Raw genomic sequence first — 24,162 nt, 5'->3', positions numbered from 1 at the left:
CTGTGAGTGTGCCTACACCCCAAAGAATGCAGCAGTTCAAGAAGGCAGCTCACCACTATTGTCTCCAGAGCAATAAGGAATGTGCAATGAATGTTGGCTTAGCCAGTGACACTTATATCCCATGAGTGAATAAAGAAAAAGAAGGTTGCCTCCAGTTTGTTCTCAAATGCTTGACCTCATTATTAAAATAAGCATTAATGGGTAAAAGTGGGGCAAAGTATCAGACTAGGAAAACTAGAAGATTGATATTAACGATCTTACAGACAAGTAAAGTTCCTCCTGCAGTGATAGAAGTATTCAAAACCATGCAATAGCTGCCATAATATTACTATTGGAACCCAGGAGTGAGCCTCACAGTTTTCTTATAGTTAACAGCTTTGACCTTTTGCTTCTCAAAGTATGCCTGCATGCCTCTAGATGTCAGTGTCTGTAATGAGAGCCCTCTGTTTTATATTATCAGTCCATAAATACTGCTGTCCAATATTTTCTGTAGCATGTAATGCATCAGTATGTATAAATCATGTGAAAGGACATCTTTAAATAAGAGTGACAGTGACAAACCCAAAGCATATGTGTCTACACGTTTGTATTGCCAAGCCATGTTGACCATCTGCTATGCTGTTTGCTTTGCGTTATTGGAGTGCAGTCATTTGCAGAGTTGCAGGCAGAAGCCATCGGGGTTGAAATGGGCTTCAGATAAGCATGAGTCGTACAAAAGACATTCTTCCAAAGTGTCAGTGAACCAGCTAATATAGGGCGTCTACAGCAGTCTGACCAATATTTCTGTTCTTTCTTAAAGATTAATATTGTACTAAGGCCATAAAATATACAATCTTATACAGTCAAGGGATGTTAATAATGGGGAAAGAACTACTCCCCATTTCAGATGTCCACCAAAGATTCCTAAGTGAGCTCTTTCTCCTGTGCACCAATAATGTACTTAAGATGCAAACTCTTCTACACTTGAATGGCACATTTCCATCTCTTATACTGTTCATCCCAACTCTGTTTGGATTTGTCATCACACAATCTCCAAATTGCAACTGTCCAACTTCAGTCAAGTTTCTATTTTCCCCAATTATGACACTTCATAACCTCAGAAGAAGAGAAGACAACATTTTTTTTGTGATGCTTATATTTACTTTTCCTCTCTGAGTTGCTTGAGAGATATTCAGACCAATCTGAAATCCCTGGAAAGCCCAGGATTATCCTGGAGGGTTGGCAACCCAACCACTAAGTAGACTATTCATCCATTAGTCTTGGGCAGGTTCGAACAAAGGACTGTTGTGTCTGTGACACAGTGCAATGTCCAAACCATGTCACAAATTGTGTTTTGATTCTGCGTTCAAAGGAAGATTTTAAAATTGGATACAGATGAATAGACAGGCCATAGTGTTGTTGCACTTGATTTACAAACAACACAAATTGTTTTAGAGTCACAGAGATGTATAGTACGGAAACAGATTCTTCGGGTCTAACTCATCCATATTAACCAGATAAGCTCAATTTAACCAGTGCCATTTAGCATTTTTTGGCCCATATACCTCCAAACCCTTCCTATTCATATACCCAGCCAGATGACTTTTAAGTGTTGTAAGTGGACCAGCCTCCATCACATCCTCTGGCAGCTCATTCCATTCACGTACCACTCTCTGCGTGAAAAAGTTGCTCCTTGGGTCCCTTTTAAATCTTTCCCGTCTTACTCTAAACCTATGCCCTCTAGTTCCGGACTCCCCTACCCTGGGGAAAAGGTATTGACTATAAAATCATGCCCCTCATGATTTTAGAAACTTTTTAGCCCCTTAGCCTCTGATGCTCCAGGGAAAACAGCCCTGCCTATTCAGCCTTTTCCTTTAGCTCAAAGCCTCCAATCCTGGCAACGTCCTTGTAAATCTTTTCTGAACCCTTTCAGGTTTACCAACATCCTTTCTATAGCAAGGAGACCAGAATTGAACAGTTTTCCAAAAGTGGTCTAACCAGTGTCTTGTGCAGCCACACTATGACTACCCAAATCCTATACTCAATGCACACTTTACCACAATAACAACCTCTTGTTGTATTTCAATCAGTAAATATTTTCTCCTGCCTGTAAATGGTTCTTCTGGTTTATTTAATAATTTATTAGTATTAATAGAAGAAAGTAAAGTTTCTACTGTTGCAACAAGAACAACTGTTTGAAAAACTGCTTGTTTCTGAAGATCTGTCTAAGGTATAAGGTGCTATTATAGGACATTTAGGTGTCAGATAACATTTTGATTACATTGTACAAACCAACAGTCAGTTAGATACTGACAGGATGGTTATGTGGCAGAATTAAAAACTTCTCTCCTCCAAACTTCACTGAAGTGCTGTTGCTTTCCCTTTGTTGTATTTGACTAAGTGTGTGACTGAATGATAAATGCCAGAATTGCTGTTTGTCAGATCACATGGCAAGGTACAGTCTCCATTCCATTACCTAATGTTCTGCCCCCATCAACAGCTACAGCTGGCTATGTCAAGATAGTCCCATTTCTCAACACTTCAGTTATCAGGAGACCTCCGAGGTCAAGAGCTATTGTCAGTGTGATCCCATAATCCTGGAAAACTTCCTAGCAATTTATGCACTCTGATAGTAACAGAGCATGGCTAAAGGAAACCTTCAAATGACTTCATTCTATGATTCAGTCTTTGCCACAGGAACATTGTGTTCTTTCTGTAGTAAAAGCATTTTGTCAAGTCTGTATAGACATGACCATTCACTGCTGTCTGCGCAAGTGAATGACAACAAGCAGGGCATGTAATAACACTTAGTATGAGTCATTTCATGAGTTCACTTTTGTATATATCTATCTTAAAAATAATGATGTCCCATTACAGCAGTGCACATTCCTTAGTCTCCACAAAGATATTTTAGAAAGCTTTAAAACTCCTCTGTTATGAAAACATATATTCTGTTGCCTTATGAGCTTGGCAACTTTTTCTATTTTATAATGGGTTTAATTTTGTTTTTAACAATGCTTTATCTTGTCCACAAAGTAGATTGAAATCCACGTCTAATAAAAGTCTCTTACAAAATATCACCTTATGGTTCATAGGTCATTCTTTTTATAGATTCAATGAAGCAAACTTTGTTCGTTGAATGAATGTCAGAAGACGTTCAAACAAATACTGTGAACAACAGAGTGCTGACTGTCTGAGGCATACAAGATCTGTCCCGAGTGGAGAATTGACTGAGGAAATACTTAATATCGGGTGAAAGAGTAGAAATTGTATAGCGTTCCTGACCTCAGATCAAATATTTGTGAAAATAATCCAATATTTGTTCATATCAGATTTACATATAAATATTTACAGTCACACTTTCTCATTTAAAGTTTCTTACTGTGCATCAGGAGTGTTGTTTTGGTTTCAAATCTGTTATTAAATATTGTAAAATGGCAATTATCATCAGCACATACCATTGTATTTGTATTTTCAAAAAAACCCTCTCAGTATTAGAGTGAGGCTGCCAAGTTCAGTCCCACAGGCTACTAAAATAATTGTTAGACAATTGGAAAAGCACGCATCAAGCTCAGGATGATATACTTTGGCATCAGGCTGTGTATACAAATCAGCTTACTGCATTGGACACAAAGGCTGATGCCACATGCCTTACACCATCTTTAATCATAAGCAAGTGAAAAAAGAGTGGGTGAGGAATACATTTCTGACCTCATATGAAAATATATCTCTAGTATGCTTCTTTACATTAATTGCTGACATCTTTAAATAACTCTGTGAGCATTTTTAGTGAAATAAATTGCCCACATTCATTTTCAAAAAAAATATGCTATACAGTTCCAAAGAGAAGGAAAGCAACTTTGAGAACCATGAGTTACTTTTCAATAAACTGGCACAAGTGATACCACATTGGGTGTAAATGTCATCACACTTTGGTGGCATTGAATGACTAGTTCACTTCCTGTCACAAAGTAGAGACATGTAACATGGGTCAGGAGTCTCAGTAATTTCAGAATAAGACTCCACACTGAACCATAAAATTAAAACCTAATGCACGCATTAAAACCAGTGCATGATAGAGTGATCTAAGGCAATAACTTAATAAGGTGATTCTATAACATTATGTACTGTGAAATTAATGCATTATTTTGCACTGTTTTTAGGCAATCCTGTTTGTTATGTACTAAGTGGGGCCGCAGGAAATCATTATAATAATTTTTTAGATTAGATTCCCTACAGTGTGGAAACAGGCCCTTCGGCCCAACCAGTCCATACCGACCCTCCAAAGAGTAACCCACCCAGACCCATTTCCCTCAGACTAATGCACCTAACACTAAGGGCAATTTAGCATGGCCAATTCACCTGGCCAGCACATCTTTGGATTGTGGGAGGAAACTGGAGCACCGAGAGGAAACCCACACAGACACGGTGAGAATGTGCAAACTCCACACAGACAGTCGCCTGAGGCTGGAATCGAACCTGGTACCCTGGTGCTGTGAGGTAGCAGTGCTAACTGCTGAGCCACCTTGCTGCCCCCAGAAATAATGGAATTGGCCTTTCAGTTTTGTTATTGAATTTGCCTTCGATGTCAATACAATTAAATGGCACCTTTAAGTGCATATTTCAAGGTATTTCATTTTATTACATTCAGAAGCTGTTGCTTGGTTCATTAGAAACCTAAAGAAAATACACACATCAAAAATTCAAACTGCACCTGATGTTGTGCAAACAAGTGGCTGATATTGTGGTTTTTTTTCCTTTGTCAACAGTTGGCCAAGTTAATTTCCCAAAAGCCCCTGATACATTTTCCTTTGAGGAAGATAGCAGCAATGATGCACTGTCTCCAGAGCAACCCAGAAGTCAGGAATCCCAGGGATCAGAGAGTTCGCCATCTGAGCCAAAATTCACAGAGTCATCATCACCACTAGCAACTACTACAATACAGGTAAGTTACCACTCTTTGCCTGAAATAGTTGATCAAGATTATTTCTCTGTTTGCAACAAATTTGCTTGGTACCTTTCATACCATGGATAATTTAATAAATTAATTGTACTCATATTTGATGCCAGTGTGAAAAGATTTTAGTTTTGCTATTTTGTAAATGAGATTGTAAGTTAGATTTGAAATCAATCAGACTGACTTTGAGCAAATCATTTGTAGCAAATTCTAATACTGTCACCACATGTAGCGTGAAGCAAAGTTTCAATGTGCTCAAGTTTCTAAGTGATTAAAAAGACAGAGAGTTTTTGTTTGAATTTAGCTTGCTTCTGATTTTTTATTCATTCTCGGGATGAGGGCATCGCTGGCTAGGCTCTCATTTATGCCCAAAGGGCAGGTTAAGAGTAAACTACATGCTATGGGTCTGGAGTCACATGGAGGCCAGACTAGGTAAGGATGGTAGTTTCCTTCCCTAAAGGATATCAGCAGGTCTTATTGGTTTTTCCGACAATTGATTCCCGGTCATCGTTGGACTCTTAATTTCTGGATTTTTATTGAATTCAAACTCCACAATTTGCTATGATGAGATTGGAACCCAGGAGCCTTGGGGACTCTGAATTAATAGTCTAGCAATAATACCACCAGGCCATCACCTCCCCTGGTTCCTGGTATCATCAGAGATTTAATTGGCCATTTATTAGCATCAGAAGTTAGCCAACATTTGGATGAATGAGCACTGTTTTGCATCTATATATAAACTTGCACAAATATACATTGCTCCAGTGTCCATTATCAGGAGGTGATACAGACCTGATTTTATAACTCAAATAGGACTAGACTAATTTAGGATATCTGGTTGGCATAGATGGGTCAGACCAAAGGTTCTGTTTCTGTGCTGTACATCTCTATGACTCTATAACTGAAGCAAATCTCTTCCTGGGCTGTTTCCTTACTGAGGGTTTTGTAACTACTTTGAACATTCAGGTTGATGTTTCAAAAGTGTTTTGTTGTGTGGTAATAATTCTAATGGTAGTAAATTTGAGCATTTTGACAGGTAGTGGAATTGCTTTCCATGCCTCTTGTAGTATTTGGCCTGAAGAAAATAACCATTCAAATAGCTAGGTTGCCTCGGAAACCCATTGGTTCACCAGAAGAGAGCGTGCCACATCTGGCTGACCTGATTTTTTAAAAAACTGACTCTAGTTCACATAACATGGCCAACTCACAACGCCCTCAAAAGTGGCCACTCAGTCGTCAAGGCAACAGCAATAAATAACCTTACCAATGTCTCAGATGCCACTTCTATACTGATGAACTAAAATGGCCATACAGGAGCATACACTTCATTGTCACAGCCTTGCATTCAAATTGCAGTGTTTAGAAAATTTTCATTAAGCTACCACCAAGGACACCACGATCTCAATGCAAATCTATTGCAAGATTATTCTTGTTCATGTTTCTGTGCAGAGCTAAAGCAAATAGCACGCTGAGCTGTGTATATCAAATCAGTCGACTACAAGACATGTTCAATAACTAAGCAGTGTTCTTTTCAGACCATACTTGTTTGTCTCTGTATTCCAGAGGATAAGCAAGGTAGCTGTAGGAAATTCAGAAAAGCAGCATAACAATGGTTCAAGGTACTTGATATCTGACATATGATAAGTCTTAGAGAAATTTGAACTTGAATGGAGACAGTGGAAAAATGATCTTGTAGGGGCATATAGAATAATGTATGATAAGGTAAATGTAGGTAGTTATTTTCAACTGAATGTGAGAATATGTCAACTTGTACTGCATTGCAATTAACCTCCCAAAAATGGTATCTTGTTATCAACTCCCCATGTGTTTCAAGAAATGGCTCAAATGAATTAAGTTCACCACAGTAATTCAGGACTGGTCATTAATGAGGTGAGAACCCTTTTCATAGCTGGATGTGAGTCTCTGCAATGCCATTTTTGACCCAAAAAGGGAATAATTAAAACTGTGAAGCCTTATTCCTTCAAATCATAAATTGATTCTTTGAATGTCTTGAAATTTAAAATTAAATTTATTTTTCTTGCTTTGCCTATCTGAATAATTTCTCGCAGTCTTGAAATAGAATCTTTATTCATAAATTAATAATTACTAATAAATTTAAGACTGAAGTCAGGAAACTGTTCTTTACACATGAAATGGAATTCACAGTAAAGCAAGTGAAAAACCTTTGAATTATTTAAGAAATATAGATAGTGGAATGGAAGGAATGTAAGATGTTTCTGGAAGAAAGGTGGACCAAAGGACTGTACATATTTGTACTTATCTTCTGATCTAATGGAAAACTTTGAGAAGCCTGCCAAAACTCACTTTTCAGATAGTTCTTTTAAATGACTAAGCAGTGCAGAAGGGCCGATGACCTCAGTACAGGACAGATCCAGCCAAGATGTTGAGGAAAGAACATAGAGTGAATCATGAATCTGTATGTGAATTAATACAATGAATCACTTTATTGACTTGGATATGGTGAAGGGTTTAGATTAAAGTGGTGCTGGAAAAGCACAGCAGGTCAGGCAGCATCCGAGGAGCAGGAAAATCTACGTTTCGGGTAAAGCTGATGAAGGGCTTTTGCCCGAAACGTCAATTTTCCTGCTCCTCAGATGCTGCCTGACCTGCTGTGCTTTTTCAGCACCACTCTAATCTCGATTCTGGTTTCCAGCATCTGCAGTCTTCACTTTTGCCTTGGATAATCCAAGTCCAGGATGTGAACCCTTGACATCCCAAAAAGGATCTTTTCTCATAGCTCCAAGGGGAGAGTCTCAGAGGAGGTTTCCACAATGGAAACTGACACTTCTGTCACTTTCCCAGAGGTTCCACCAGTCTGCTTCCAGCATTACAGCAGCAGGTTGATGTAAATGCCCTGTGGACCTTCATTGTAATGACTGGGTTTTGAAACAGAAGGGAAGGCTGGGATGAATGGATCGTAAAGCTCTACGAGTAATGTATAACTTTATTGATAAAATGAGCTGTAAGGGTTTCATATAATCGCAAAAAAGAAACAATTAGAGGCCAGAGTAAGTGGAATAGGTCATCTGACGGAATATTCCGCTTGTTAGATTTTTCTTCCTTTCCCAATAGCATACTCTTCTGGAAATACACAGGCATCTAGGATCTTAGTGAACAAGAAGATTATCCTGATGAAGGGTTTATGCCCGAAATGTTGACTGTCTTGCTCCTCAGATGCTGCCTGACCTGTTGTGCTTTTCCAGCACCACCCTTTTCGACTTGAACAAGATTATCCCCCGAAACCAGTTCAGTGATGGAGAGGAATAAATAGAAAAGACAGTGAGGAAAGTAGAAGAAATTAGAGCCAAATTTGATACAAAAAGAGGAATACAGAGAGGGAAATAAAGATTGTACAACAAAATTGTGAAAAGAGATGGAGAGGAAAATTGCAAAGCATACATTTTTTGAAATTTTAAGAACCTCTATCTTCTTGTCCCATTTCCCAGTCTTGAATGCCTTGGCATCAGAATTGTACATCTAAATATTTATTAAATGTTATGATGCTTTCTGCCTCTACTGCCCTTACAGACAGTGAATTCTAGATTCCCACCACCATCTGAGTGAAATAGATTTTCCTCACATGCCCTCTAAACCTCCTGCCTCTTACCCTGAATCTATACTCCTGTTCTATGATCCCTCCATCAAGGGGAAGTTGCTCCCTGTTTATGTCCCTCATAATTTTATACAGCTCAATCATATCCCCTGTCAGTCTCCTCTGTGACATGGAAACCAACCCCAGTCTGTCCGATCTCTCTTTATAACTGAAATTTTCCAGCCCAGGTAACATCCTGGCAAATCACCTATGCATCTTTTGCAGAGATATCACATCTCTCCTATCACGTGGATTCGAGAACACAATACTCCAGCCGTGGTCTTACCAAATTTTTAGACAGTTCCAGCATATCCTCCCTGGTCTTAAATAATATGTCTCAATGAATCAAGGCAGGAATCCAATCCGTCTTCTATAGGATTACAGGATTTTGATTGTTCCCTTTTGGACCAGTGAGTTGGAATGTCATGGCAAAAACATTAAGTCAGCCATTATAAGGGCCTATATATTGAGTACCAGTTCCAGATTTCCACAACAAATTCAACTCATTTTAACAGTGTAAATGGACCAGTTTCATAACACATGGAGAGGTTCATGGCATGATGCAATTTTCACAAGGCTGGTAGTGTAGCAGCACAATTTGTCCAGCAATTTATGCATGATTCAGATCTCATGGGAAATCTCTTCCTTCAACAAATTGCAACAGTGTTTTGACACTCTAAAAGCTTCATGTGCTGGGTGCTTGCAGTATTTTAACAAAAGAATTACAGCCATTGTCATCAATACATAGGGCAGTAATCAACTGCTTTGAAAGTGTTTTGTTGTAAAGGAACATTTTATATTTTCTCTGATTTTGGGAGATTGAATTCTTTCCAAGATTATGTATTAACTATTATTTTGTTCGATAATTTATTGTTGCAAGAGCTTGTCAGACTTTTGAAATCCTTGTTATCATAGAAATGCCCATGAGAAGGTCATAGCAATTTCTGTCATCTTATATGACCTTAGTTAAAAATCACACAACACCAGGTTGTAGTCCAACAGTGAATCCACTGTATGACCTTAGAAAGTGCACATACAGAATGCATTCTTGTGTCAACAAATCTCAGTATGGATTGCATACATTACAATTACATATTACACATTCCAGAGTTGAACAATATATAAATATACTGTGAGGGATGGGCAGAATTTGTTCAATGTTTCACAGAGGCCAAAATTTGAACATTTGCATCCAAGTTAAGATACTGATTTCCCTGTGCTGGAGCACTGTATTTTGTATTGCACTTACAAATATTCTATGTATATAGAGTCCATGTATATAATGTACTCAACTGATATATACATGTACAATAATATTTGTATGTACATTGTCCAGAAACCTAGGCACAGAGACATTTGTGTAAAATCTCCATCGAATGAATTTTGATCTACTGTCAGCTCTCTACGATGTTGTCTCCATATTCTTTATATTTGGTAAATTAATATTACACTGCAGGTGGGAGCAATGATCAGTACTGTGTCCTGTGTTTGCTGAATGATTGTCGAACTGAAAGTGACAGTTTCTTGGCAGCAGCTCTGGCTCTTCATACCAATATCTGGTGCACTTGGCAGTGGGCATGATGATTTTCCAGGCACAATTGTCAATGTGCCAGCAATTGTAGTTTGTGGCATGAGACTGATAAACTATTATTGGTTTCACGTGTCTGAACATTTAAGTGAAGCCATCTGATCTGATAGATAGCTCTATGTATCTGAGAGGTCCAATTACATGTGCTTACTCTTAGTTTGGCAAATGCAAGACTGTTTGAAAAGTATTTGCAAGGTCAAAAAACCATTTGCAGCTCACAGTTTTGTTGCAAACGGTTTCAGCTATAAATGACTGTCAAACAGTCATAAGTATATAATTGCCAGGAATGTAGAGCAGGCTCCACTTGAACAGCCACAGGTCTTAGAAATGGATTGCTGGATGACTTGTCAATGTCATGATTTTCCAGCCCTTTGCTGTTTGGATCTCTCAAGAGATTTTGCTTCTCAATCCTTACTGACAGTTTAAGATTATCTTACGAATAATGCAGAGGAAACCTGTTTGTTTTAAGTCTGTGTGCAGGGTTACTCCCGGAGGTCAGTTGGGAAGGTTTGAATGAAGATTTTCAAAAGGATTGCTTTTTAAAAAGTCAATCAGCATTGATTGATGTCTATGAAGTGCTTCCATCTCAAGCCTGTTCTATACCCCACCCTCTGTCCAAAATATACATGAGAGAACAAATGTAACAAAAGAATAAATGAATTTAAAAAGTGAATAAATGAGATTAAAGACAGGAATGGTGAAATGAACTGGGTGAAAAATGAAACTGCCTTTATCGTGCGTGTGTTATGAGTTTGTTAAAAACAACATGCCGTTCACATCTGCAGCATTAGGGGTATTACTGATGAATATCTATTCAGGCTTTATAATAATCCTCTAAATGGTCTTTTGTAGAGCTATGGTCACACAACTGAGATTTTAAAACAATCAAAATAACTCTTCAAAGCAGATAGTTTATCAGTGTACATTTTTCACTCATGCGTTTATAATTTTGAATTTGTAGCTTGATGTATGTTTGTCTGTGTTTTGTGGATCCAGGATTGAAGAGCCAACCAAGCTCTCAAGCACACAATATGCAAAGCTCAATTTGAATTCAGACTATGAAATGTTCCTTTTTTTATGTTGTTTCACATTTTTCTCCACGATAACTATTACAAATTTAATTGTGCAGTTGTAATTTATCAGCAGCAACTTGTCAGCTCAGCCAAGAGAACTGGAAATTTGAATAATTAAGTATGTCACTGAATGCTACCATCATCTTATTGCTTTGTAAACTGTAAAGTGCTTTGGAACATACAACTGTCATTGGTGCTAGGTCAATGCAGATTTTCACCCCTGGTGCTTAGTTCAAAACTCTATTCAGATTTGAGCTTTGCTGTCCTCACCAGGGATACTTTCAGAATCCTTTACAATGGTAACAAATGCTTTATTTTGTTGGTAAAGAAGAAATTTGAATAAATAGGCCTGATTGCATTGTAATAAACCATACCTTAGCAGTTGGCTATTGAGGGGTTTGATGTTAGGATGATATCCACCATAGTGATTGAGGAAATACCAGTGGAGGAGAACAGCAGCAGAAATGCCGAAAAGGTGAATCAGTCATTCCATTGACTAATGATGTGATGTTCCATTGTGAAATGCTAAAGATTAATTTAGCCTTCAAAGTGTTTTAGACTTGGCTGTATAAGATAAAAAAAATTGGTAGTTCTTCACTCCTTAGATAAATATAAAGTTGTCCCCAGAATAAGGAACAACCCCATGTGTCTGTAAACTTGATATATCAGAGCATATTTTTAAAAATGATGCAGTATCAAAGCATCTTTTCCTCGTGCTCAAGGATTATGTGGACAACCAAAGAGATAATAGAGTCAAATCTGAAAATGGAGGAATAACCACAAAGCATGCAGCCAAGTAACTTTTTCTGTTATTTTTTACAGTATTTGCCTCACCTCTCCCAGCAGTGTGATCTAAACAGGACTACATCTAACAACCAGATCAACCAGCCAGGAAGCCAAAAGCAGCTGAATGGGCAGATTAGCACACCAATACCAGTGCCAGCTATAGTTAAAGTAAGTTTGGATTGATCTCCAATGAGAATTATCATCAGAGCACAATAGATAAAGCAATCAAACATACTTTAATGAGATATTTCAATGGGAAATTAAAACCGTAATGTTACAATGGAGTAATTGTGTGGAAAGGATGTAAAAAACAGAAATACTCAGTAAAATGTCAATATGATGTTTTTAATTATTTGCAACAGGATAGTTACAAAAATATTCGCCTTCCTGTTCCCTTCCGCTGAGGGTTAAAGGTTTTCACAACTTTTACATGTTTGTTTCTTCTTTCACAAGATCTACTGTCATTCAGACTGCTGTAGGTTTTTGACCTTTCCAGTTCAGTCTTTTGATTTCCTGAAATTTTGGATTGGTCCAAGTTGGAATTCCCATTAAAATCAGACACAGGTTGTACTACTTACATAAGTTTAGACTGTCAGTGGCCTGGTGTCCGCATTGATATGAAGCTGGTGTGGGTTAATATAATGTGCAACCAAACCTGTTATCAATGCTTTTGTAAGTTCCAGAAAGTACTCTTCCAAATTCTCCAGGACAGCATCCCAGCTTCCACCCTCTGTAAACCTGAGGTCATCCAAAACTCACATCAAATCCCATTTCCGCATCACAACAATACTCATTGACCAACATTAGCTTCCAGTCTGGAAGTACATTGGTTTTAAAATTTTCACTGCCGTTTTCAAATCCTTCCATGACTTTGTCACTCCAAATCTTAGTAACATCATCCAGCCCTATAACCTTCCAAATCTCTACTTTTTTCCCAGTTTTGGTCTCTCATGCATCCTTAATTTTAGTTGCTGAGCTTATGGAAGCTGTGTCTTCAGCTCCCTAAAACCTGAACTCTGGAACTGCCTTGTGAAACGTCTCCATGTCTTTATCTCCCTGCCTTCTTTCTTTTCTATGTTCAGCTGCTCCACGGTGGGCGGCACGGTGGCACAGTGGTTAGCACTGCTGCCTCGCAGCGCCAGAGACCCGGGTTCAATTCCCGACTCAGGCGACTGACTGTGTGGAGTTTGCACGTTCTCCCCGTGTCTGCGTGGGTTTCCTCCGGGTGCTCCGGTTTCCTCCCACAGTCCAAAGATGTGCAGGTTAGGTGAATTGGCCATACTAAATTGCCCGTAGTGTTAGGTAAGGGGTAAATGTAGGGGTATGGGTGGGTTTCGCTTCGGCGGGTCGGTGTGGACTTGTTGGGCCGAAGGGCCTGTTTCCACACTGTAATCTAATCTAATCTAATCTAATAAACTCTATTGTGTTTTCTTGTTAAAATCCCTCCTGATACAGCTGTCAAATTTTATTTCAATACAAAATTTCCACTGAACACCTTGGGGCCTGAGAACAGGTATAGAGTGCAATTTTTTGTTAGGAGGTGAAATGTGTTTGGCACAAAATCTTAGTTCATCCCTGTCAGAGTGGCATGGTGGCTCAGTGGTTAGCACTGCTGCCTGACAGTACCAGGGACACTGGTTCGATTCAACCCTGTCTGTGTGGAGTTTGCACGTTTTCCCTGTGTCTGTATGGGTTTCCTCCCACAGTCCAAGGATATGCTGGTTAGGAAGATTGGCAGTGTGAAATTGCCCAAAGCATCCATGAATGTGCAAGCTGGGTGAATGCTGTGTCATGGGAAGTGCAGGGTTACAGGGATAGGATAGGGGAGTGTGTTTGGGTAGGATGCTGTTTGGAGAGTCGGTATGGACTTGATGGGCCAAATGGCCTGCTTCCACACTGGGGATTCTGTGATCCTTTACATAGGAACATATAAAATAAGAGCAGGAGTAGTCCAGCCTTTTCCACTGTTGAAAAGAATCATGTTTGATCTGACTGTGGCCTCACCTTCTCCATTTCTGTCTATCCCAAATAACCTTTGAGTACTTTGTTTATCAAGAATCTAGCTCTACCCCAAAAATATTCAGTGGTTCTACTTGCCATATTCTCTGGAGAAGGATGCCCCAAAGACACATAATCCTCTGAGAGAGAGGATTTCTCCTCATCCCTGCGCAATGCATAATTTCAAACTCGGTCTCCTGGATCTACTCTTATTCTACAAGGAGAGACATCCTTTTAGCATTCACACTGCCATGACTCAGTATCCTGTAAAAGCATAATTGTTATTTGATTCATTCCCAGGCACAGTCTCACAATGGAAACAGCATCTGAAAAGCATGTTATGCTGTTGATTCCAAAGATTCCATTCTCTATCACTTCCTGTTTTCCAAAAAAAAATTACCTGATAATTCTTTTTCATGAATCATGAAAAGTTTAAAAAGAAACATTTTGTGACTTGGAAGCATGCTGCACTTAACCATCTAGAAAAGTAAATGGTAGGGAAATCTGAAACAAACGATTTAATAATTGCCAAAGGAAGCGAAAGAGGGTGCAGGACCTAAACACTCGACAATATTTACAGACTCTTGTTATGTAGCACATAAAAAGTCGAACAAAAAAAAGTCATAGTGATGAGAAATGTGAACAGGTAAGAGAAGTAAGTGCAGGAGTGCACCTACATAGGATTACATAGCAAACATAGAATATATGGCAGAGAAACTTACCATTCAGCCCAACCTGTCCATGGTAGTGTTTATTCTCCACTCTTCCCATTTTCATCATTTAAATCTATTACCATTACTATTCATCTCCATCCCCTCAAATATCCCTAATTTCCCCTCAAATGCATCTGTACTGTTCACATCAACTATTCCCTGTGGTATTGAGTTTTATCATTTTTATCACTGCGTAAAAACATTTCTTCTGGGTTTATCATTGACTTTCTTGGTTACTATCTAATATGCATGACCTTTCAACTCTATTAAAACCCTTTACAATTTTGAAGAGCTCTGTCCTGGTGATTAACACACAGTAAGACTTTAGATAAAGAGTATTGAGGACAAATGTACTTTAAGATCAAGGCAATAAATTGAAAATCACTTGATTTTTAAAGAGATGAGAATAGAACTAGGAAAAGTAAACTTTAACGATTTAGGAAGAAAGAGAGAAATATAACAGTGATGGGAAACATTTAAAGTGATAATCAGTCAACTCTGGGAGAAATATATCCCATCAAAAACAAGAATTATCTAACTAGTCATGACTACCTATGAGTTAAGTGAATAAAGGAATAGGACAAATGAAGAAGAGGTTAAAACAAAAACAGGAAAGCAAAGAGAAGCTACAATATTCAACTATCAAGCACTATTAAAAAAAAAATCAAATATTCGATAGAGTTAAGTATTAAAAGAAAATTCACTACAGGTTTAGTGTTACCAAGGAATGTACATAACACAGAGATAATAACATTGTTACAGTCTCCAGACACATTCGTAACTTCTTAAAAGAAACATTTGAATTCCCACTTATTAACTAAAAAGACCATGCAACAAGAATCACATTTTAAAGGAAAAACTTTTAACGACGAATAAGAATCACACAACTACTTTAAATTAAATTTACTTTTAATTTCAATCAAGAACTCCACTTTTACATTGGAGTTACTGAATTCTCCCAGAACTGAATTAGAGTTTATCTCTGCTTACAACATTTCATTGTGGATATTTTCCTACTCCCAATTTCTTTCTAAAGTGAAGAGTGTCTTAATGTTTCTCCTATAAGCATTGTGCTCAGCAAATCCTCAGCCCTTCTTAGATAGCTCATGGATTTAGAATTCCCCAGTTTGAACATGGGCCTTATGAGCAAACTTGTATCGTGACTCAAAATTAGAAACATCTTTCATTCCTGATAGGCCTGCTTGTGGGTTTCTCAGTGCCTTCCTCCAGTTTGACCAATACAGTTGATATATATCTAAGCAAAACATTGTTAACTCACATAATCATTTCCAAAGTAATGTCTCACACATGGCCTCTTCCCAGAGAGAAATGTAAATTAATTATCTGTAATCTTAAACTTATCCTTTGATATGAATGGTATATGGGTGCTTTAAAGCCTTCCTTCATTTACCAGGTGTCTCAAACATTTTCTGATGTGGGGAGATTAGGCAAGTGATGTCAGCCCCCTTCTGCATCCCCAGCTCCCGGTTAATACTTTAAAGTCAAACCCTCTTCCAAGATGCTGACCAGCATCCCGTTACCACAAGCGATATTCTGAGAGGTCACTATGATACTCGGTGTAAACAACTCTCACCACCTTGCAGACTTGCCACTTGATCTGTAAGTGGAGACCTCTCTGAAAGGCTGTCGAGATCCATCTTCACTTCATACACCACACATTTAAAATCACAGCACCCAGAACATTTTATAAACTAAAAGTTCTAGTTATTGTAAAATTATGTAATTGCAACAGACAAATCACAGGAATATTAATTAATTATTTCACCTTGATACTTATCAGGGGGTTAATGTGGTGGACATGATTACCTCTCTTTCTGTTGTCATGACATAAGAACAAAAGATAAATAATGAAAAGCTGAACAGCTGAACACGACTGGATGGGTTGCAATGATGTACATTAAAGGAAGTTAGTTAAGACGTGGTAGATTTTTGTTGTTTTTTGTATATAATGCGAGAGGGCTGTCTGACAGCTAAAATAATTCCTGTATTTGAAAAGAGAAATAGAAGAGGTCTGGAGCTCTAAAGCAATTAGATTTCATGTTTATGTAGAAAAGACAATAAAATCCTTCCTAAAAATTTAGTGGAAAAATATTTGGAAGTTGAAAATATAACAAAGATTTGTTGTCATCACTGATTTCAGAAGACAAGATCATAATTTCTGAACTTTACAGAATTTTTTGAAAAAGTAACAGAAAGGCTGAGTAAGGATCATAGTAAAGGTATATTTAGATTTGCAAAAGGTCTTCTATAAAGCCTTTCAATAATTTAACTCATGACTAAGGTTAGAAAATAAACAGTGAGACAACAACCAGCAGACATTATAGCCACTAGCTACTTAAGAGAAATCATGAGAGACAGGGTTAAAGGTAGTTATTCAGATTGACAGTCAAAAGTGATGTATCACAAGGTTCGATACTGAGACCACTGTTACTCATCAATTACATTAACAGTTTGGATTCATAAGAATATAAGAACTAACAGCAGGAGTAGGCAATTCAGCCTTTTGACCCTGCTCCATCATTTAATATGATCATGGCTGTTTTCATCGGCCTCAACTCCACTTTCCTGCCAGTCTCCGAAACCCTTCAACCCATTACTAATTAAACATCGTACTATGTCATATTTAATGTCCCAGCATCCACTGCACTCTGGGATAGTCAATTGGAAACAAATTGAAAGTACAATCTCAAAGTTTGCAGGTGGCAACTAATTGGTAGAGGTTAGCTAATACAGCGAAGGAAGATAATAGAACTCAGAAATCCATTCATAAATTTGCGACATGTGTGTACAATCGGCAATATGAAATGTCGATAGAAATTTGATTTACTACATTTGGAAGACTCCAAATAGTTCTGATCTCCATATTATTTTAAAAATCTCAAGAAGGACTGGAGAAAATGTAAAATATATTTAATAGCACGATTAGTTTGAAATGAGTAATTAAAGCTTTTGCGTAAAATTGAACAGGCTGGGACTTTTTGAGGGTGACCTGATAAACACATTAGGATTGTAAACATGGTGTCAGAACCAAACATGGTGAAACAGCACTTCCAGCCTTTTGCTCACCAGAAAAACTCCTAATTTCTGTTTTCTTTAGCCAATAGTTATGCAATCTGCCAGTTGCCACCTAACTGTTTATATTCTAACTGTTCTGTTAAGGTGGACATAATGAAGATGTTTCCATTTCCAGTGTAGATCTGAACTAGGGGTCATATATTAAAGGTAATCAATATTAAAACCAGTAGGCACACAGGAGAAATTTGGTTATGCAATGACTACTTAGAAAGTAGAATTCATTGCCAGAAGCAATAGTTGAGATAACTAGAATAGTGGCAATTGTGTGAAAGTTAGATAAATGCATAGGATGAAAAGAATAGGAGGATTTCCTAATATGGTGGACAAAGAAAGGAGAAAAGAGTTACTGGTGGACCCAAAACACTGGCATGGACTTGCTTGGCCATATGGCCTGCTTCTGTGCTGTGACTAACATCTAAGTCATAGAGATGTACAGCATGGAAACAGACCCCCGGTCCAACCCATCCACGCTGACCAGACACCCCAACCCAAACCAACCCCACCCGCCATTACCCAGCCCACACCCCCGCAACCCCCCCCCCACCCATACATCCATCCAAATGCCTCCCAAATGTTGCAACTGCACCAGTCTCCACCAAACCCCCGGCAGCCCACCCCACACATGCACCACCCTCCGCATGAAAAAGCTGCCCCCTAGGTCCTCCCCCACATCCTTTCCCTCCCACCCCAAACCCACGCCCTCCAGCCCTGGACTCCCCGACCTCAGGGAAAAGACTCCATCCACCCATCTCATCCATGCCCCCCCGTAACCCTGCAAACCTCTACAAAGTCACCCCTTAGCCCCCGATGCTCCAGGGAAAACAGCCCCAGCCCGCCCAGCCTCCCCCTGCGGCCCAGATCCTCCAACCCCGGCAACACCCCCGTAAATCTCCCCCGAACCCCCCCAAGCTCCACAACACCCCCCCGACAGGAAGGAGACCAGAACTGCACGCAACACTCCAACAGTGGCCCAACCAATGTCCCACACAGCCGCAACACGATCTCCCAATTCCTGTACTCAATACTCTGACCAATAAAGGAAAACATACCAAACACCCTCCTCACCATCCTATCTACCTGCGACTCCACTTTCAAGGAGCTATGAACCTGCACTTAAAGGTCTCTTTGTTCAGCAACACTCCCTAGGTCCTTACCATTAAGTGTATAAGTTCTGCTAAGATTTGCTTTCCCAAAATGCGGCACCTCACATTTATCTGAATTAAACTCCATCTGCCACTTCTCAGCCCATTGGCCCATCTGGTCCAGATCCTGTTGTAATCTGATGTAACCCTCTTTGCTGTCCACTATACCTCCAATTTTGGTATCATCTGCAAACTTACTAACTATACCTCTTATGTACATAACAAAAGTTTATGCATACAATAAAATGTACTGTATCGTGTATTCATCTGCAGTATTGAACTGATATGTACACAACAAGAGACTTTTGGTTGGATAGAAAATCCAGCACTAATTACTTTCAAAAGAATTTATCATCACAAGGTAGCAAGTTATGATATGTTATTTTCCAAACAATAATCCTGCTGTATTAACACATTCCAACCAACAGCACTTCCATGTATCATATCAGCTTATTGGCTGTCCTGCATTCTTTCAGTGTGTTGCAAAATGATTGAGGATGCTGTGCTTTGAAAATTTACCTTTGATACAATTTTTAATTCTTTGAGGATTCTTTTGCATGCTGGGGTTGGAATGTTGAAAACAGGTTCAAATTTATTAATAATAACCAGACATTTTTTTATTCTTTAGAACCTCCTGCAGGGTTGGCACTCATCTGTTACTTCATTCCATTCAATCCCTTCACAATGGGTTTTGAGTATGATTATAAGTACCAGAATACTCCATTGTCAAGAACAATCTCTCAGAACAGAAAGTTTTTTTTTTGTTTTCAATTGACCCAAATCACTTTCATTTCAAAAATTATCACGAGTTACATCTGTGCATGAAGCATATTGGCAAAGTGAAGTGTTTCTTAAAAAAAAAAGGAAAATTAGTTTCACAACAATTAGGTCCAAAAGAAAACAGGATTTGTTGAAAAATGTTTGCTTTGTTTGAGCATCTGCATTAAGTTATTAAGAAATTTACATAAAAGATCAAGGTGTAGCGTAGTCTGAAAAACATAGAAAAGGTGATGTGATAAATGAGACCTTCATGATACCAAATTTTTAAAATAAGAGACTGCAGAATGCCTGATGAATGAGACTTATTCTGTTTAAGCCTGCCATGTATTTGGACCTTAAAGCCCAGTTTATTTAATGCAAGCTTAGATTTGGGAGTAAAACCAGAGCTGCGTTACAATATTGCTAAGCCTGTAGTGTGAATTCATCATTGGATTTATCAAAGAGATTCACTAGACCCCAGATGCCCCATTCTTTGAGACATCCCATTTTATCCTAACCAGTTATTTCTAGTCTTAAATGTTTTACCATCACATCGAGAGGCATGTGTTCACCTGTCATAGACTTCAAACTGTTGCCACCTGAAAATTGTAAAATGATCAAATGTCACATTGAATTCATAGATCTCCGCGTCAAACTACAGCTGAAACAGACTCTTTTTTGCAACAGGAAGAATAAATCAGAATTTCATATTCTTGCATCTGCTTATCGCATGGCTTAACATGTAAAAAGTTGAAATATTCCCTTTCATTTCTTCCATAAAATTTAGACCAAACTATCTCCTGATGGAAAAAACCAGCGCCACAAGAAGCCAAAGGATACAAAACCAAAGGTGAAGAAACTGAAGTATCACCAGTACATTCCACCAGATCAAAAGCCAGAGAAATCCCCACCTCCAATGGATTCAGCCTATGCCAGGCTGCTCCAGCAACAACAGCTCTTCCTCCAGCTGCAGATATTAAGCCAGCAGCAGCACCATCAGCAGCATCATTATAATTATCAGAACATTCTGGCCACATCTCTCAAGTGAGTAGGCTGAAGCTTGGAAAATCGCTGAATGTCTTTTGAGCTTTTAGCTTTGCTTTCCTCATCACTATCTCACTAGCTCTGAAGTAAAGTCAAAAATCACATGACATCTGGTTATAGTCCAACGTGTTTATTTGAAAACGCAAGCATTTGGAATGCTGCTCCTTTGTCAGGTGTTAGTGAGAGAGGAAGACCTTAGACACAGAATTTTTAAGGAAAAGATCAAAGGGTCGTACAACTCGTGAATGAATTGAACACGTTGGGTGAAATTGGGTACTGCAGACGCTGGAGATTAGAATCAAGATTAGAGGGGTGCTGGAAAAGCACAGCGGGTCAGGCAGCATCCAAGGAGCAGAAAAATTGATGTTTCGGGCAAAAGTCCTTCATCAGGAAATTTAAAATTATTGGTTTACTGTCACTGAGAAAGTTCAGCTTTTTTGCAGTTTCAATTGGTAGATCACAGTTTCAAATAATCACAGTTTTGTGCATGCCATATAGAGCAAGTAAAGAAGCAGGATATTGTAGCCTTTACAATTACTCTTTGACTGTGATATTTTGAAGCAGAGCTTCCCATCTTACATTCCATGTCATTGTGAAACTGGAAATTAGTAGGACATGAAACATATAATTGAGGTTAAAAACAATGGGCATGTTCATTGACATGTTATTATCAGACAGAAACAAAAAGAGTAAATAGATCATTAGCAAGACACAGCATGTTAAAATGCAAGCCTTCAGAAATAAAGTGACAGATTCTGAACCTCCCACCGAGATGTAAAGCTAGCATTCTGGCCACCCTTTATAGCAAGTGCTTGATTTTCAATGCCATCCACAATGACAGTTTGATGCCTGTTAACTGAGTTGAAAATCTACCACAACGTGCCGGAACTGATGTTGAGTCATCAAGTGAACCTTTCATGTAGATGCTTTGGTTGTAACTCGATTCCATTGTGTCCCAACGCTTCAGTATTTCGCAAAACAATAGTTGAATCTTGGTAGTTCTTGTATACTATAACCTTTTGATAACCAGATCAAAGTAGCCCTCTCACTGATGACAAGAATATGTCTGCTAGGCAAAAGTGAGGACTGCATATGCTGGAAATCAGAGTCTAGATTAAAGTGGGGCTGGAAAAGCACAGTAGGTCAGGCAGCATCCGAGGAGCAGGAAAATCAATGTTTCTGGCAAAAGCCCTTCATCAGGAATGAGGCCACCATGAGTCAGTGTTGAAAGGAGGAAATCTTTAAGAGGGTGAATGATGGAGTGGGGGTGGGGGTGGGGCAGTGCTTTGGCCTGGATGGTGTCAAGCCTGCAACAGGGCATGCATTAACATTTTGCAACATTGAGATGATTGTTCATGAAATTAACTTAAGTACAGTATAGTTACCAAGTACAACTCAGTGGAACTCACATCGACCACCTCTTTTATAGCTCTTGAGATTGTATTTTTCGAGGGGTGTGATACATTGGTGAATAGTGGTACTCCTCAGAATAGGATAAAGTTTCAGCCCGTGGAGGCAGTTCCATCAATCCCAGCAGCATTAGAGCTCATTATTAGTCATTGCTGGGATGATAGAAAGGAGCCCAAAGAGGATCATGGCTACCCTACAAAACAAATTCCACAAGGTGGTGAGGGAGCCAACGGTCTTGGTAGATGAGTAGGGTGGCTGGAATTTGTAGGGAAGGTGGGGAATAAGGAAGGGGAAGAGATACATCCTGAAGTGGTGGTCGAGGTGGGGGGTGTTGGGGGGGGGGGGGGGGGAGCAAAATGACCTGTTCTCTTTCCCTCTCACTTTATTATGTACAGGATAAAAAAACAGCCTTCCCATTCCCCCTGGTCTGACCATGCCAACTGTGTTTTGCAGTGGGATGTGCATTTTCCAGATCAGTACACTTACTAACAAACCAAATTGACATTCAGCTATTTATTTATTTATTTTTATATACATAGTGTTAGACTGCTGATTTCAGCCCATCCCCCAATCTAGTGCACTATGGAGATTGGCAGGATGCTGGTGAGTTGGACACCTGACCCGTTTTACATGTCCCCATGCATACCAAAACACACCCACTGGGAAATGTGCAAATTGACAATTTATAGGCAAATCTATGTTTTATTTTACTGCTCACCTCACAAGATAACAGAATTATTTTCAGCAATTCACTAATCATGCTTCATTTTGAATGCAGAATAATTAATAACTAATATACAAACATATGTGGAAAAAGAAGTTGTGGAAATGCTATTGATCGGAGCACAATTACCAGAAAGGAAAGGTCTATACTTGCTCCAGTCACACGTACAGCTTTAAACTGGATAATCAATTCAATTTGCTCTGCAGCATTGAGAGAAATCAGGAGATAAACTCAGCTGAGATAAATTAAAAAATAAAAATACACATAATTAAATATAGGGCATTCTCATCGGGCCTGGCAGCATTCGTGACGAAGATCTGATGAAAGCACATCAATCTGATTTGTTAACCTTGTTTTGCCACCCCCTGCTGCTTCTTGACCATTCCAACATTTTCTGTTTCATGTTTGATTTCCAGCAACCATGTTCTTTAATTCATTTGATTTCTCACATTCTTTTTGAACTGAGCGTTGGAATGGTTATCTATTGTATTTGATTCCATAAAATTCAACAGTGGTTCAAAGAGAGAGAATGAATATTGGAAACCAGTAGCTGACTGTATAACATTTAAAAAGGAAAGCTGGATTAATAGGTCAGATTAACGATGGATATTTTCTTTTGTATTTCATTCATGGGAAGTTGCTTGCCCAGCCTTAAGTGTCCTTGAGAAGATGGTGGTGAGCCATCTTTTAAACTGAATAGCTTGCTAGATCATTTCAAAAAGTAGTGAAGAATTGATCTCCGTGTCCTGGAGTCACACATGATGATGGTCCTCTAGTTGCATGGTCACCATTATTGATTTTGCCTTTTATTGTAAATTTATTCAATGAATTTATCCAAAATCACTGTAATGCAACAAGTTACCTCATTAGAAGTGAAAAGCATTGTGATTAGCAGATGTGCTTCTGTAAATACAATGAATGCTTTGAATGTTTTCACAGGCAGTCTGGTGAGCAGCTTTCCCGAAACACTTGCACTTCAACGACTACTGTCTCAAGCAGCAGTTTGACCCCAATGAAGTCTGCAATGTCCAGTCAAACCAGTGGCTCTCCTTTGAAATTGGGACCTCTTCCATCCAATCTGGATGACTTAAAAGTATGTTCAATCCCATATACAATGTTAACTTTTAGGTTGTTAGCAATTAAAATTTTACATGCATTTCAACTATGTTAAGATGGTACCTCATTTTCTTATGGCTGCAAAAAGTGTTCAAACAAAGCCGAATTACCCAGTCTGTAAGTTCACAAAGACACCCCATTGTGTTTGGACAGGGAGTAGGTGG

At 38.8% G+C, this 24,162-nt stretch overlaps 1 protein-coding gene across 11 annotated transcripts in view; it reads left to right on the top strand.

Moving 5' to 3' along the window:
* The window catches only part of LOC122562032 (myocardin-like), a 672,873-nt gene that overhangs the window by 624,494 nt on the left and 24,217 nt on the right, over positions 1–24,162 (top strand). For all 11 annotated transcript variants that reach the window (XM_088000477.1, XM_088000479.1, XM_088000474.1 and 8 more), the window contains 4 exons: positions 4,749–4,924; positions 12,033–12,164; positions 20,492–20,748; positions 23,822–23,975. In XM_088000477.1, coding sequence (XP_087856603.1) covers positions 4,749–4,924; positions 12,033–12,164; positions 20,492–20,748; positions 23,822–23,975 — 719 coding nt within the window. The remainder of the gene's footprint in view (positions 1–4,748; positions 4,925–12,032; positions 12,165–20,491; positions 20,749–23,821; positions 23,976–24,162) is intronic.

Source organism: Chiloscyllium plagiosum, unplaced genomic scaffold, assembly GCF_037043375.1.
Source record: "Chiloscyllium plagiosum isolate Xiang-an unplaced genomic scaffold, Cpla_swu_hap1 HiC_scaffold_25, whole genome shotgun sequence".
Taxonomy (NCBI): domain Eukaryota; kingdom Metazoa; phylum Chordata; class Chondrichthyes; order Orectolobiformes; family Hemiscylliidae; genus Chiloscyllium; species Chiloscyllium plagiosum.
The sequence above is the reverse complement of the archived record's forward strand: the minus strand, read 5'-3'. Positions and strand labels throughout refer to the sequence as shown.